This window comes from Bubalus kerabau, chromosome 3 (assembly GCF_029407905.1).
Source record: "Bubalus kerabau isolate K-KA32 ecotype Philippines breed swamp buffalo chromosome 3, PCC_UOA_SB_1v2, whole genome shotgun sequence".
NCBI classification, from domain to species: domain Eukaryota; kingdom Metazoa; phylum Chordata; class Mammalia; order Artiodactyla; family Bovidae; genus Bubalus; species Bubalus kerabau.
Window position 1 is genome coordinate 15554568 of NC_073626.1, and position 13600 is coordinate 15568167.

Sequence of the window (13600 nt, forward strand, 5' to 3'; positions counted from 1 at the left end):
CTATTCTTTGTCCCTCCATTACCCACTCACCTGAACTCAAGTGTTGTTGATTCTACATCAGAAGTCTGTCGTTCCCTCCTTTCCATGCCTCCAGCATGGAGGTCCTCGTCCCCCTCCACCCCATCTCTCGCCACAACTTGCCCTGGATTCCCTACCCGTATTCTCTCCCCTCCCCTCACTCCACCCTCCTTTCCTGCCAGAGTGGCCTCTGTAAAGCACACTTGCAGCACTTCTGCTGTGCACAGTAGGGCTGCCGTTCCCACAGGGCCAAAGCTGTCACCAGCGGAGTATTTGAAAGCGTGGAAAGAAAGAAAAAGCGAAGGGAAGTAGCTATTCAGAGACCTTTGGTGCTTCTGTGGATTTCTTATGCAGTCGTGCCCCTGGGTCGCCCCCTCCTCCCCATCCCTGCTTCATTCCTTCCACCCAGTATTCTCCTTCCCCAATCCCCACCTCCATCTCTCAAAATGCTATTCAGGTTTCAACAGGGGAGGCACTGATTCTAAGGCCTGTGCATCAGGTGGAAATCTTATATCGTGGAATCAGAACTACACTTTGAAACCCTAGAACCACCCTGAGAATGGCCAGGGGCCCCGTCCTCCCCACACCTGCAGAGATGCCTGAGGGAATAGACACTGCCTCAGAATTCTCACTGTCACATCTCCTGGCTCCTCATCTCCCCACCGAGCTGGGTTTCCCAGTCTTTCCATGTCTGGTACCCAGAGGGTCACCCGGAGGGTTATATGGCACCCAGGGTCAATGGAGGGGCTGCGTGTGGGATGGATCCCTCTGGCCACCTAGACCCCTTCAGGTGCCCCCTCAGGGTCAGGAGCAGCCCTCCTAGAACCAGTATGTTTTCTGAATAAAATTGCTTCCTGTGGTTTTTCCTTTGTTGTTATTCTTTTCCTGAGTAGATGCAGTCATATCCCTGAAAGTTAAGTTCCTTTGTGATGCAACCCCATATCAGTTCTGCCCTTCAGGGAATTCTGCCTTGATTCTCCATAAACACTCTTTGTGTCTCCCATATAGTTTGAGTATAACCTGGAAATTTATGAACTTGGTCTTACCCTTAAAGGAAAGGAACTGTCGCTTATACCTGACTTAGTCCACCTGACCTGTGGTGGGTGTTTGAATGCGTCTGTGGTGGGTGTTTGAATGCGTCTGTGGTGAAGGAGTAAGTGAAGCTGCTTCTTACATCAAACTAGAATGGCTCTGCAGTGCCAAGGAGGCCATCAACAATAGGAAAAGGCAACCAACCGAATGGGAGAAAATATTTGCAGACTGTGTATTTGGTATCTAATGGAGGGGTTGATACCACAAACATATAAAGAACTCATGTAGCTCAATACCAAAAAAGAAAAGTGATTTTAAAAATGGGCAGAGGATCTGAATACTTACCAAAGACATACAGATGGCCAACAGGTGCGTGAAAAGATGCTCATCAGCACTAATCATCAGGGAAATGCAGATTAAAAGCACAATGAAATATCACCTCATACCTGTTAGAATGGCTATTATCAAAAGAGATTAGAACTAACAAATGCTGGTGAGCATATGGAGAAAGAGGAACCCTCGCGCACTGTTGGTGGAAATTAAATTGGTGCAGCGGCTCTGGAAAGCAGTGTGGAGTTTCCTCAGCAAATTAAAACTAGGACTATGGTTTGATCCAGCAATTCTACTTTGGAGTGTTAGACCAAAGGAAACAAAAACACCAACTCAGAAAGATACCTGCATTCCCATGTTCATTGCAGTGTTTTTTTTTACAGTAGCCAAGACATGGGCATGGAAGCAACCCAAATGTCCAACAATGGATGAATGGACAAGGAAGATGTAGTATATGTATGCAATGAAATATTACTTAGGTATAAAAAAGAAGGAAGTCTTGGCATTCACAACAGCATGAATGAACCTTGAGGGCATTATACTAAGTGAAATGCATCAGAAAAAGACATGAAATCTAAAATAACAAAACTGATTGTATAGATGCAGAGAACCCATCAGTGGTTGTCAGAGACAGGGGCATGGCAGATGGATGACATGGGTGAAGAGAGTCAAAAGATACAAACTTACAGTTAGAAATACATCCTGGGGATGTAAAGTACAGCATGGTGACTATAATTAACAATTCTGCGTTGTATATTTGGAAGTTCTAGAGAAGCAATCTTTACTAGGGAAGAATTTTGTAACTGCTGTAACAAGACCTACTGTGATGCTCATCTCAGTGGATACAAATACTGAATCCTTGTGTTGTACACCTGAAACTAATACAATGTTATATGTCAGTTATGTCTCAATTAAAAAATTAGTTCCTCTAGGAATCTTTTGCTGAGTTGATATAATATCAGTGCTTTTTTCTTTTTCTTTGTCCTTAAAACCTTTTGCTTTCCTCTATGTTTCTGTCTCCATAGGAATTCAGAAATAGGCTTGGGAATCACCTGAATTCAGTACCCCACACCTCAGCTGCAAATCGACAAGAGTCGGCCAGTTCCCGGATGGTGCTACGATTGCAAAGACTACACCAGGACTTTGCACTGAAGATGTCTGTGGGCCTGGCTCTGTTTGCTCTTCTTTTTGCGCTTTTGGTCAAGGTCTATAATTAAAACACAACCAGCTGAAGCACCTGTGAAGAAGAATAAATTTCTAATTCAAATCTTCAAAGAAAAGGAGAGCAACCACATCAGTTCTCAAAGGGCAATGATTTATACTGGCCTCACTAACGGCTCTTCAGCCACACTCTTTAATGAGGCTTCCCTGTCTCACATTGAGTTGGACCCATTGGTTATTTGACCTAAAATCTAATAACGGCTGCCATAGCATATCTTTTCAATTAAGCGCCCTTGGGTTTATTTTTAGCAAAAAAAATGCAAGTGGTTGCATTTTCTTTAAATCACCAGTCTTCAAGTCAGAACCTGTTTGTATGGTGGGTCTGGTTACCTCTTCCTCATGCAGGAAGAATTTTCCATTTTCAATAAACATTTTAAAATCTTATCTTTCTCTTTATGCATTGTTTGGGGCCCCAATATTACAAAGCTTTTATTTTCCACAGCAGATGTGTTACGGAAAAGTTTATATGGAAACCTGTGTTTGGAACGTCAGTCCTTTCAGAATGCACAGGAAGAGCCTGCCAATTAAAGGATCGTGGCAACATTTTGAAAAATCTGAGGAATCACCCCCTTCTTTAATAACCCACGAGCTTTCAAAAACTGGATTTGTCTAAAACAAGCTCTGCCTCTTTTCTGGCTTTTTTTTTTTTTTTTTGATCTATTTACATCAACTGTTTATTTCTACCTGATGTCATTGGTGTTCACTAAATGAAGTGATTTTTGTTACAATAAAAGCAGTTGGTGTAATGAACAAGTCTCACGACTGTTCGAATTTAAATAATTTATTTGGATTGTACAGTTACAGGAACATCAGGCACCCTGTGGTTACAGGACAGTTTTCATTTTAAATCCCCACCCTCTTCAGCTTGTGGTTTTATCCCAAAATGTTTCAACCTCTTTTGTGTCTTTAAGGAATCTAAGTTCAAATTATGTCATCAGTCATTGAGTTAAAAAAAAAAAAAAAGACTTCAGTACATACCTCCCAAACCTGGTATGTGGTTCTAAGAAGAGATCACATTTAAAATGCAAGGATCTGCTCTTGACCCTCTCTGGGAGCCCTGCAGTGACTCAGCCACTTAGGATCATGCTGATCCATCAGCAGGAAGAGGGAGAAGAGTTGGCAGAGTATGGAGGGGAGCCTGCTGGGTGCTTCCTTTTTGAGATACATGCAATCATTTCTTTATTAATAAACAGTGGGTTCCAGCATAGTACTGATTTAATGAAAACCTTGCAGACGTGGAAATACCACCAAAAGCCTAGAGTCACACTCTACAGGGCAGAAGGAAAGCTTTGCCTCTGACGCTGGAGACAGCAGGCTGCCCGTGTGCCTTCCCAGTCCCTAACTCTGTCCCGCAAAAGCTTGCAGTCCTTATTTCTGACATCATAGATTGTCTGCATGCTCATGAATTTCACATAAGTGGAGTCACATGGCGTGTGCTGTTTTGTGTGTCTGCCTTTTGCTCGGCATTGCGTGTGAGACACACCCAGGTGGCTGTGTGTGGCAGTCGTTCATTCACTTTCCTTGCTGAATACAATTCCATTGGATGAATATACCCCATTGTAATTATCCTTCCTGCTTTTGAGTTGTCTCTGATATTTTGGCTATTGGAATAATGACGCTATGAACGTATGTTTGGGTCCACATATATATGCATTTGTGTGAACTTACATCAAGCAGGGGCATTGCATTTGTGCACGCCGCCAGATGGCGTTTTGCAAGGGTTGTACCAATTTCCATTCCCGTCAGCAGTCATTGAGAGTTCTGTGTGTGTCCACTTGTTGACGTGTACCCTGCCATTCTCCCCTCTGTTTCTGCACCTTTGACTTTCTTCAGCCGATCTCATCTCTGTTGTCTCTTATCGTGACTAGCCCTGTTTTGATCATAATGATAATACTGATAATCATGAACCATCTAGCCTTTAAAAGCATCAGACGAAATGATGTGGACTTTACAAGTGTTCCTCCTGAAAACACAGCCCTGAGATAGGTATTGTTATTCTCATTTTGCAGAGGGGGAAAAAAACAAACCTAAAGCCCACAAGATTAAGTAACTTGCAAGGGACACAGAACCACTAAGCTGTAGAGGCAGGACTTGAACTCAGCTTGACTCCAAAGCCTGTGCTCCTGGGCTGTATACTCTTCCTACTCCCTTGGCTCCATCTTCCATGTGAACCTGACCCTGTGGGTGCCTGGGTTCTGTGGGAGCCCAGCCTTGCCCTCTGTGTTGTCCTGCTCCAAGAATGTGCCTGGTACTTGATACACTTTTAAAAGATGTATCATGCAAGTTTATTGTCTCTTCCTTCTCCCTCCCTCTCCCTCTCTTTTTCTTTCTGTCTTGCCTGATGCACCAAGTGTGAGACTGTCAATAAGATAATGTAAAAATTCTTTGGTGAAAACTTTGCTTTGTTGCTGGGAAAATGTGTCTAAACATCAGATTTCCATATGTCGTTCAGTCAAAACATGGGCTTTTCCATTGACTTAACTCCAGGTTGCATATTTCAGTGTAAAATATAAGATGTCACGGAGAAAGAATTAAGAGTTACAAGTGAAGCTTCAAGAGGCTTTAGCATTATAAAATAAGCATAGGGAAAAAATGTAGGAAGGGAGAAAGGTAGAGAAGAAGAAAGGAGGGAGAGAAGGAAGAAAAAAGAAGGGAATGATTTTCTTAAGGCTCATCTGACCCTAGGCATCCCAAAGTGCTGTAGTGAACTCAAAGGAGGACTATGGGATATTTTAAATTTTTGAAGGAAACAGAGTGAATCTGTCAGATACCATGTAGAATAATAGCTCAAAATAGTTTACAGTTTCAACATGAAAATGCACATTTTTTGATGTTACCATGGGCTCCCCAGGTGGCTCAACAGTAAAGAATCCACCTGCCTAGCAGGAGATGCTGATTTGATCCCTGGATCAGAAGATTCCCTGGAGAAGAAAATGACAACCCACTCCAGTATTCTTGCCTGGGAAAATCCCATGGACAGAGGAGCCTGGTGGGCTACAGTACATGAGGTCGCAAAGAGTCGGACATGACTTAGCGACTAAAGAACAACAACAAAAATATCTTTCTAAGACCAGGTTTTAGGTGGTTGCTGTGAGAAAAAGCCGGTTTGAAGTGAATAATCAATCTTTAACAAGAAATGAATGTGATTTTATTTCAAACTTTGACAAGTTGTGCAGTGCCCAATAGATGCAGATAATTATAATTTTAGAATGAAATAAAGATATCTTTATTTCAGTCTACACATATATTTTTTCAAACACTTTTTGTAATATAGTAAGATGGAAGTACTTATTAAGTTTTTAGTCCCTACCTACTTAATGAAAGAGAATGGGTAGCTGTTTGTTTTGGCCTAGGAGTACCTTGAATCAAGAAAGCTTGGGCACCTCTGTTCCATGATGCAGCCTAATGTAGAGCATCCAGGCCAAATTTGTATTTAATCTGGTGTCCTAATCATTTCTCAAAGTGCTGTTAAAAGTTAAGTCATCAATAGCACCTGTTTAATAAACTTACACTTGCTTTACCATTGAGCTTGGTTTCTACAGTGTTGAAACTGTAGAATTTGAGCTAAGGAACCATGAAGGAGTTAAGGACCCGGATCGACTGGATTCAGATCTCAAGTTGTTTCCAGTACAGATCTGAGGAAGACAGTATAGGGAAAGAGCGTGAGATTTTTTTATATCAACCAAAGTTTGATTTACATTTGCAGCTAGACCACTTCTTCTTTCTGAGCCTCATCAGTCAAATAGGAACAAAACTCCATTGCCGGGTCATTGAAAGATGAAATGAGATCACATTTATCAAGTAGCGTGTCCTTGGGACACATCGTTTCTTCCCCTTTCATGATTCCTTTAGCAGTTTAAACATGAAAATCGATTTTATAAATAAGGGTAGGTGTTTTAAATTTTGATATTAACACATGGCCACCCAAAAGAATTATATGTGGAATAAAAAGATCCCTGCCTCAAGGGACTTACAGTCTAATTTTAACAAATGCAGCAGAGGAAGAAAAATTCAAAGAAAATGGGTTGCAGCTGTATGTGAGGAGATCAAATTAATGAATGCTGCACAGATTTGGGTGGCCAATCTAAGATCAAGAAGCAGATTTTTCCATGGCCAAAGATGAAAAGAGCAAAGAGATTAATAGGGAGGTCTAGAAGTCATGCCCTCCTCCACCCTACCTTGGGGATAAAAGGAAATGCAGACACTGTTATTCTTCATTAGTTTTCTGTCAATTATTTCATACCAGTACTGTTTCCTAGAGCTCTAAAGCCAAAATATCCCAGCTGTAGCAATTGAAGCAAAGTTTCTTTTGGTTTCTTATGGTCTTCTTAATTTATGGGCATCTGAATACACTTACAAGTACTGATGAGGCAAGTGCCTAGAAAAATTGTGGAGGGAAAAAACCCAAAAAATCTTGGATCAAGGTAAGGGAAAGCTGGGAGTTCAGAAAAGCCTGAAGAACTAGGAAGTTTAATTCTTGGGTTTATCTAATCTGCTTTTAATATGCCTGATTAATCATAATAACTATAGAGTTATCCCAGACCGTCCAATTCTGAGGACAAGCTTTTACCTTTGATTTTTAACTCCCAGTTTCCATAAAGAGCAATATAGCACATGTGTTTTTTAAACAGACCTAAAGATTTTCAAATAGATAATAAAGCAAATTGTGTACTTATGACTTGATATACTTGGACCCAGCCTTTGTGACCTGAAGCATACCATTCACATAATGTATACATAAGTAATGAAGTAATGAATCTAATTATACACTACAGCTTACTTTTAAATTGCTATCTCCCTCAAAATGTCACTTTGGAGTCACTCTGATGACACTCAATCCTGAAAGTAGCTCCTCTTGCTATCTTGTGAATCTTTGCCCTTGCAGTAGGAATTCGTATATTTTTCAATCTTGCAGGTGTAATTTATTTTGAAATAACCAGAAGTAATTTAAACAGTGAAGCAAAAGACTGAACTAAGTGTATTCAGCAAAAGATTGAACTAAGTCCCTGGGAAAATTCTTTTGTGGGCTTTGGCTCTCTTAAGAAAATCCCTTGCAGGAGGAATTGTTTTCTTTAAGCGCTAGAGCTTCATCCCTGACTAGCATAAACGAAGAAAAGTCCAGGAGCCTTTCACCTGGCTTCACAGGTGAATTCTACCAAACATCTAAAGATAATTGACATCAATTCTTCTTAATCTCTTACCCCAAAAAAAAGGAAGAGGAAGGAACACTTCCTAACTCATTCTATGAGGCCAGAATTACCCTGATGTTAGAGCCAGATAGACACTATAAGAAAATAGCAAATTAAAAATCCCCCTATGAATATAGAGGCCAAAACACTAGCAAAGTATGAGCAAATTAACTTCAATGACATATCAAAAGGATTGTTTACCATGACCAAGTGGGACTTATTCCAAGAATACAAGTTCAATATAAAACCAATCATTGTAACATTAATCAACATAACATCACATTAATTTAAAAAAAACATGTGTGGGGGGCATGTGATCGTCTCCCCGATCCAGCAAAGACATTTGACAAAATCCAACACCCTTTCATGACAAAAACTTCTTAGAAAACTAAGAATATGAGAGAAATTCCTCAACATGATATTTATGAAATATCCATGTAGTGGTGAAAGACCAAAAGTTTTCCCTTAAGATAAGGAACAAGACAAGAATGCCCACTTTCACAGCGGCTGTTCAACACTGCGCTAGTAATCCTGGTCAGAACTGTTCGCTACGGGAAAGGAAGAAAAGGAAGAGGAAAACTATATTTGCTGATGACATGATCCTACGTATAGAGAATTCCGAAGAATCCACAAGAAATCTACTAGAGCTAGTAAATTTAGCCAAATTGTAGATGACAAGATCAACACACAAAAATCAGTTCTTTCTGCACAGCAGCAGTGAACTAGAAATTCAGAAAGCAAGTCCATTTATGACAGCTTTTAAAAGAACTAAATATTGAAGAATAAATCTCACAGAGGAGGTAAAAATTTTGTGTGCTGAAAACGACCAAACATTGCTGAAAGACATTTTTACATTTCAAAATAAATGGAAGAATATCCACTATTCATGGATAGTAAGACTTAACATTGTTTAAATGTCAGTACTACCTAAAGTAAGCTACAGATTCAAGACATTCGCGTTTGAAACAGCCCCCCCCCTTTTTTTTTTTTTTTTTGCAGAAGTGAAAGGTAACCTTTATTCTACTTTCTGTCTCTATGAGTTTATCTACTCTACACTTATGAATGGTTACAATGATCAATAGTATGTTATACATATTTTATCGAAATAAAAACAGCATGTAGTCTACAAAGGTATGTATGGTGAGTTTGAGAAACAGTGTAGCTAGAGTGAAAGATATATAAGAGAAGTGCCTGGAAATTACACTAAAAATAAGCTCAGGTGGTAAAAAGTTTTTATCCCATTCTAAAGAATTTAGACTATTTGATAGTCAAAGAAGAGCCACTGTAGGATTCTAAATGGGCTTCTAAGCTCTGAAGAGATTCCTGATTGGAAAGATAAGCAGTCTGGAAGGTGGCTTGTTCTCTTGTTGATGATCAGACCAATGGGCTCCCCTTACCTCACCCTATTCTGCCACTTTAGAAAACATACATCACTTTTCAGGGACCACAAAGCAAGACTTAGGGAGAGTTAAATCTCTGTCCTCGGTTTTATATTTTTTATTGCTGCCAACCTTCAAATTTGTCCATTTTCAAGAGAACCATTTGCTAAGCCTCACTTAGCCGGTAGGGGATAGTTCTTATTGCTGTAACTGACAATGGTATCGCTGATATGGGGCTTTGCTTTACAGTTGTTGCTGTAACATGTAACTAGAGCTCGTTGCGTGGGTCCCATCAGTATTTCAATTAAGAGAGAGCCTCAGTAAGAGTCCAGCTCCTGTCTTTGCAGTTCAGCGTGTTTGATCCTTAATCTTTGCTTTGGCACTCCTACACTGAGGAGCTTCTGGGGATCTAGCAACCCTCTGCTCCTCCAGCACCTGCTACTTCCTCTGCTTATCTACAGTGATTCCCATCAGTGCCTCCAGCTTTCTGGTCTTGATCTCCTGTATCTCAAATTCTCTTAATACACCTGTTCAGTTAAGAATTCACATGCTTTGTTCTCAACACATGGATGAGAATTCTTAACCAAAAAGCCACCTGGGATAACTATCTCAGGCTGTGACCTTAGACAGCAGATGCTTCTGGGTTTTTTGTTTCTCTGTTTTGGGAGGTTTCCATCAGTATGATTTCTGCAGCCTTACCTGGTGCCATTTGAGATACAAGGGAAGGGTTTTGTTGCCACAGAACCTTCATGGTCCACTACCCTCCACTCTGAACTCCACAGAAAAACTCCAGATTTCTGATTATTGGCCCATGGAAGGGTTAACACTTGTCCACAGGACAAGGAAAAACTAGGCTACAATTTGGTCTCAACTCCATGCTTTGGGCCTGAGGAAGGAGACTCGACTGTAGCACAATCTCTCACCTGGGAATCAATGGAGAATAGTCAATGCCATGTCTTATTTGTTTCCATATCCGATAATAAAATTGGAAGTTAAACAGAAAATAAGCCAGGAGATGGAGCTTGTAGAGTCTGAGTCCCCTTGAGAGAAAGTAAAGGAGCTTTTGAAATTCAGCTTTAAATGCATTATATGAAGAGGCATCCCCGATGGGCTGAGTTTTGTGTCATTGAAAAGGTCTGCTCTAGCTGTTGCCCTGGACCATCTCTCACCTTTGCTGTTTTTATGTCTTTTTTGCTTTCTGGTTTTCCATAGGTTTGCTTCTTACACATTTCTTTCACATGTAAGATCTCTAACCCTATTCAGGCAGGATAAGATTCTCAAGCCTCCAATTAAGATCCATCTTCTCTTTTTCCCCTTTTAACACAACATCCTCCAAGATTTTTGAGGTTAGAGAGGTTGAAAGTTCCAAAGCAGTCTGACAAAAAGCACAAGTTGGTTGGATCCCAGTCTGAAAAAAATTAATCTTATCAAACCAGTTTGCCTTGGGCAGTCAGAATTATACCAACTACGAGAACATTCACTAACTAAAAATGTCGTGTTTCATGTTGGAGACTATTTTTAATGCCTTTGGACACACAAATGGAAAGGAGAGGCGGGGTCGGGGAAGAGCAGTTTAGCACCAGCTTTCCCTCACGCTGTGTGGCAGAGTCAAGCTGTCTATCTGAGGAGCTGCAGTAACTCCAATTAATATTTGAAGCAAAACTCGTAGCAGCCCAACACTGAAGTCACAAGTGTGAACCCCTGGAAGGTCACCAGCGGCTGCCTTCTGGTAATCCGTCCCAAACAGCGTCTGTTTCTTTGCAACGTATCAGGGAATTTAAACTTTCCTCCAGTCAGAGTGGACATTTGAGTAAGTTTCGCAGAAAGACTGTTCTTTCTCATCGCTTGATAAAAGACTGGGCTTGCTGCACTCCTTCTGCTTCACCCATGATTTGGGCTCACAGGAAAAGTAGGGATGGTGAGCCCTGCAGGTCAGCCTAGAATAAGAGCAAGAGGGGCTCCTGGGAACCATAAAGGTGGACACCCTTACAGAAGGCAAAGCTGAGCTTAGGAGGAGTTTGGTGGCTTGTCTAAGATCCATCCCTCTAGTCTGGAGCATGTCTGAACAGGAATTCCAAGGATTCTCTTTGGTGTTGAGATGCTTTGGGACTTACCTGTGTCCAGACAATGTGTTTCTTGAGGTCCCCCCTCATGACTAAGAGAATGCTATGCAACCTGATGCCACCGGGTCCAGAGGTGTCCCCAGCACCTGTCTCCATCCCCTCAGTTCTTAGTCCCAACCCCAGAGAAGGCAGTGGGGAGCCCTGTGCTGAACTGACCCAGACTGACTTTTATCTCTCCACTGGAATGGGCTTATAAAAAGCTGAGTTATAAGAAGAAACTTGAGTGGAGTTATAAAATGTATATTCCTCAAACTCGAGTTTATTTCCTCCCTGCCATTTTTGGTTTTAGAAATGATGCTTAAGGATTGGTTGGATTGGCACAAGAATCAAAGCAAATGGAAGCTGAGCCATACTTCTGATGCACGTAGCAGTAATAGTAAAAATAAAGAACAGCATCATCATCATAGCTATCATTTACATAGACTCAGGCAAGCACTTTGAATACATTAGGTTATTTAATCCTCATAGTCACTCCAAGCAATTATTCTAGATGAGGAAACTGAGACACAGAGATGTGACTTGCCCAAGGTCATTAGCAGGTAAATGGCAGAGCCAAGATTACAGCCCAGGCAATCTGGTACTACAGCCTGTTCTCAACCAGTTTACTGCTCTCAAGCTAGATGGTGGGCAGGGCACCCACAGATGCACTGAGACCATGAACACAGGAGGTGCTCACATTAACTTGAGGGCACTGGGAGAAACAGAATCCCTTCTGGATGCAGGTTGAAGACTTTGTGAAGGAAAAAAGACAACTTGGCAGTTGTTTGGTGCTAGGTGCCAAGCACTGTGCTTGGCGCTGGAATTGCAAAAAGTGAACAGGACAGATGCCATCCTACCTTTGGGAAGCTGGGTGGCAATTGCAATCCAGCCACTCAAGGTAGAAAATAGGGACTCATCAGAGCATGGGAGGGACATCTAACATGGACTAGGGAGGTCCTCAAAGGCTTTCTAAAGAACGTTAAGGGACTTCCCTGGCGGTCCAGTGGTGAAGACCGCTGCTTCCAATGCAGGGGACACAGGTTTGACCCCTGATTGGGGAATTAAGATCCCACATGCTGCATGGCCAAAAAATTAAAATTAAAAAAAAAAAATACTAAGTACAATGAAAGGGCAGATGTCATAAGATCAGGGGGCAAGCAGAGTATAAAACAGGTTTCTAAACAAGGAGGGGATTTAGCCAGGCAGAGAGGTCGGAATAGAGTTTGGGGGAGACTGAAGTCAAGGGTCAGTAGAGAGGCGACTAGGGCAGTCAGACCTTTACCAGAAGGTATCCCTGCTGATGGACCTTCTAAGGGCAAGTTTCCTGTAATTGGATGAGTGAAATGTCATCCCTAAAATTTACCCTAAAAATGATCAAATGAGGAACAGTAAAGCCTATACATGAATTGTTTCTACCATCTGGAAGAAAAAAGCCACAGATTGTAGCTATTTAACTAAGCAATTTTATTTAGCCCCTTCTCTTTTCTTTCTGACCGTCTGTAGAAAAAAAAATTAATTTTGGAACCACTTAGTACTCATCAGAACCTCCCCTATCTTCAGAAGGTGGCAGGTGACAAGTCTTTTCCTTTGCTGATAATTTTCTCTATCTCTCAGTGTTTTGTAATCAGACGTGGTAGTTCTAAATTCCCTTTATTCCAAACATAGGCAGGAAGCAATTTCTCAGACAGTTTAACTTTGATAGCAGGTAATTTTAATCCATTGCAAACATCAACCTGACATGGACTTGCTATCTTCATTATTTTAATTACTCTTTTGGGCCACTTCGCCCATGCCGCCACCCCCCTCCCCACTCCCAACTCCTTCCTGGAAGAAGTGAATAGAAATTGGCAGCTTTAATCTATCATGCCAAAGACCAGATAATTTTTTGCTTAATAATGATATCATTTAGCTGCATACCTTAAGTAATGAAATTTGTTTGTGAAACTCTTTATCTTAACCCCCCCAAAAAGAGAAAAAGTTACCTTTTTTGATGGGAGGTCAGTCCCCTCTGTCACGCTACTGTCCGTGCTGTTCTGAACAGCTGACAGTTTCTGTTAATTTACTTTCGCTCCCCAGTCCAACTTCCCATATGGAAAGCTGGAGTGATTTTTGAATAACAGCAAGTAATATCTGATGTGGCAGCAACTGGCAACTCGGACATTGAGCTCGGCTGTGGCCATTACCCAGGATCCCTCACTTCTCCTTGAGAAGCAATTACAATTTCACAGGCTGGAATTAAAATTCCCTGTGGTCTGCAATAGAGCAACTGACACTGTCAAAGTGATTTCAGGCTGGTAATCTCTTGCTGGGGTATGAGTGCAAAAAAAGA

General features: G+C 41.3%; 1 protein-coding gene across 14 annotated transcripts in view; it reads left to right on the forward strand.

The window, feature by feature from the left end:
- Positions 1-13600, forward strand: part of CDKAL1 (CDK5 regulatory subunit associated protein 1 like 1) — a 777071-nt gene that overhangs the window by 623223 nt on the left and 140248 nt on the right. For 10 of the 14 annotated variants that reach the window (XM_055570761.1, XM_055570751.1, XM_055570758.1 and 7 more), the window contains one exon: positions 2406-3354. The exons of 3 other annotated variants lie outside the window; for them this stretch is intronic. In XM_055570761.1, coding sequence (XP_055426736.1) covers positions 2406-2597 — 192 coding nt within the window. In that variant the 3' untranslated portion in view covers positions 2598-3354. Of the gene's footprint in view, positions 1-1766; positions 1863-2405; positions 3355-13600 lie in introns of those variants that run through there. One more of the 14 variants, XM_055570763.1, reaches the window with a different exon arrangement.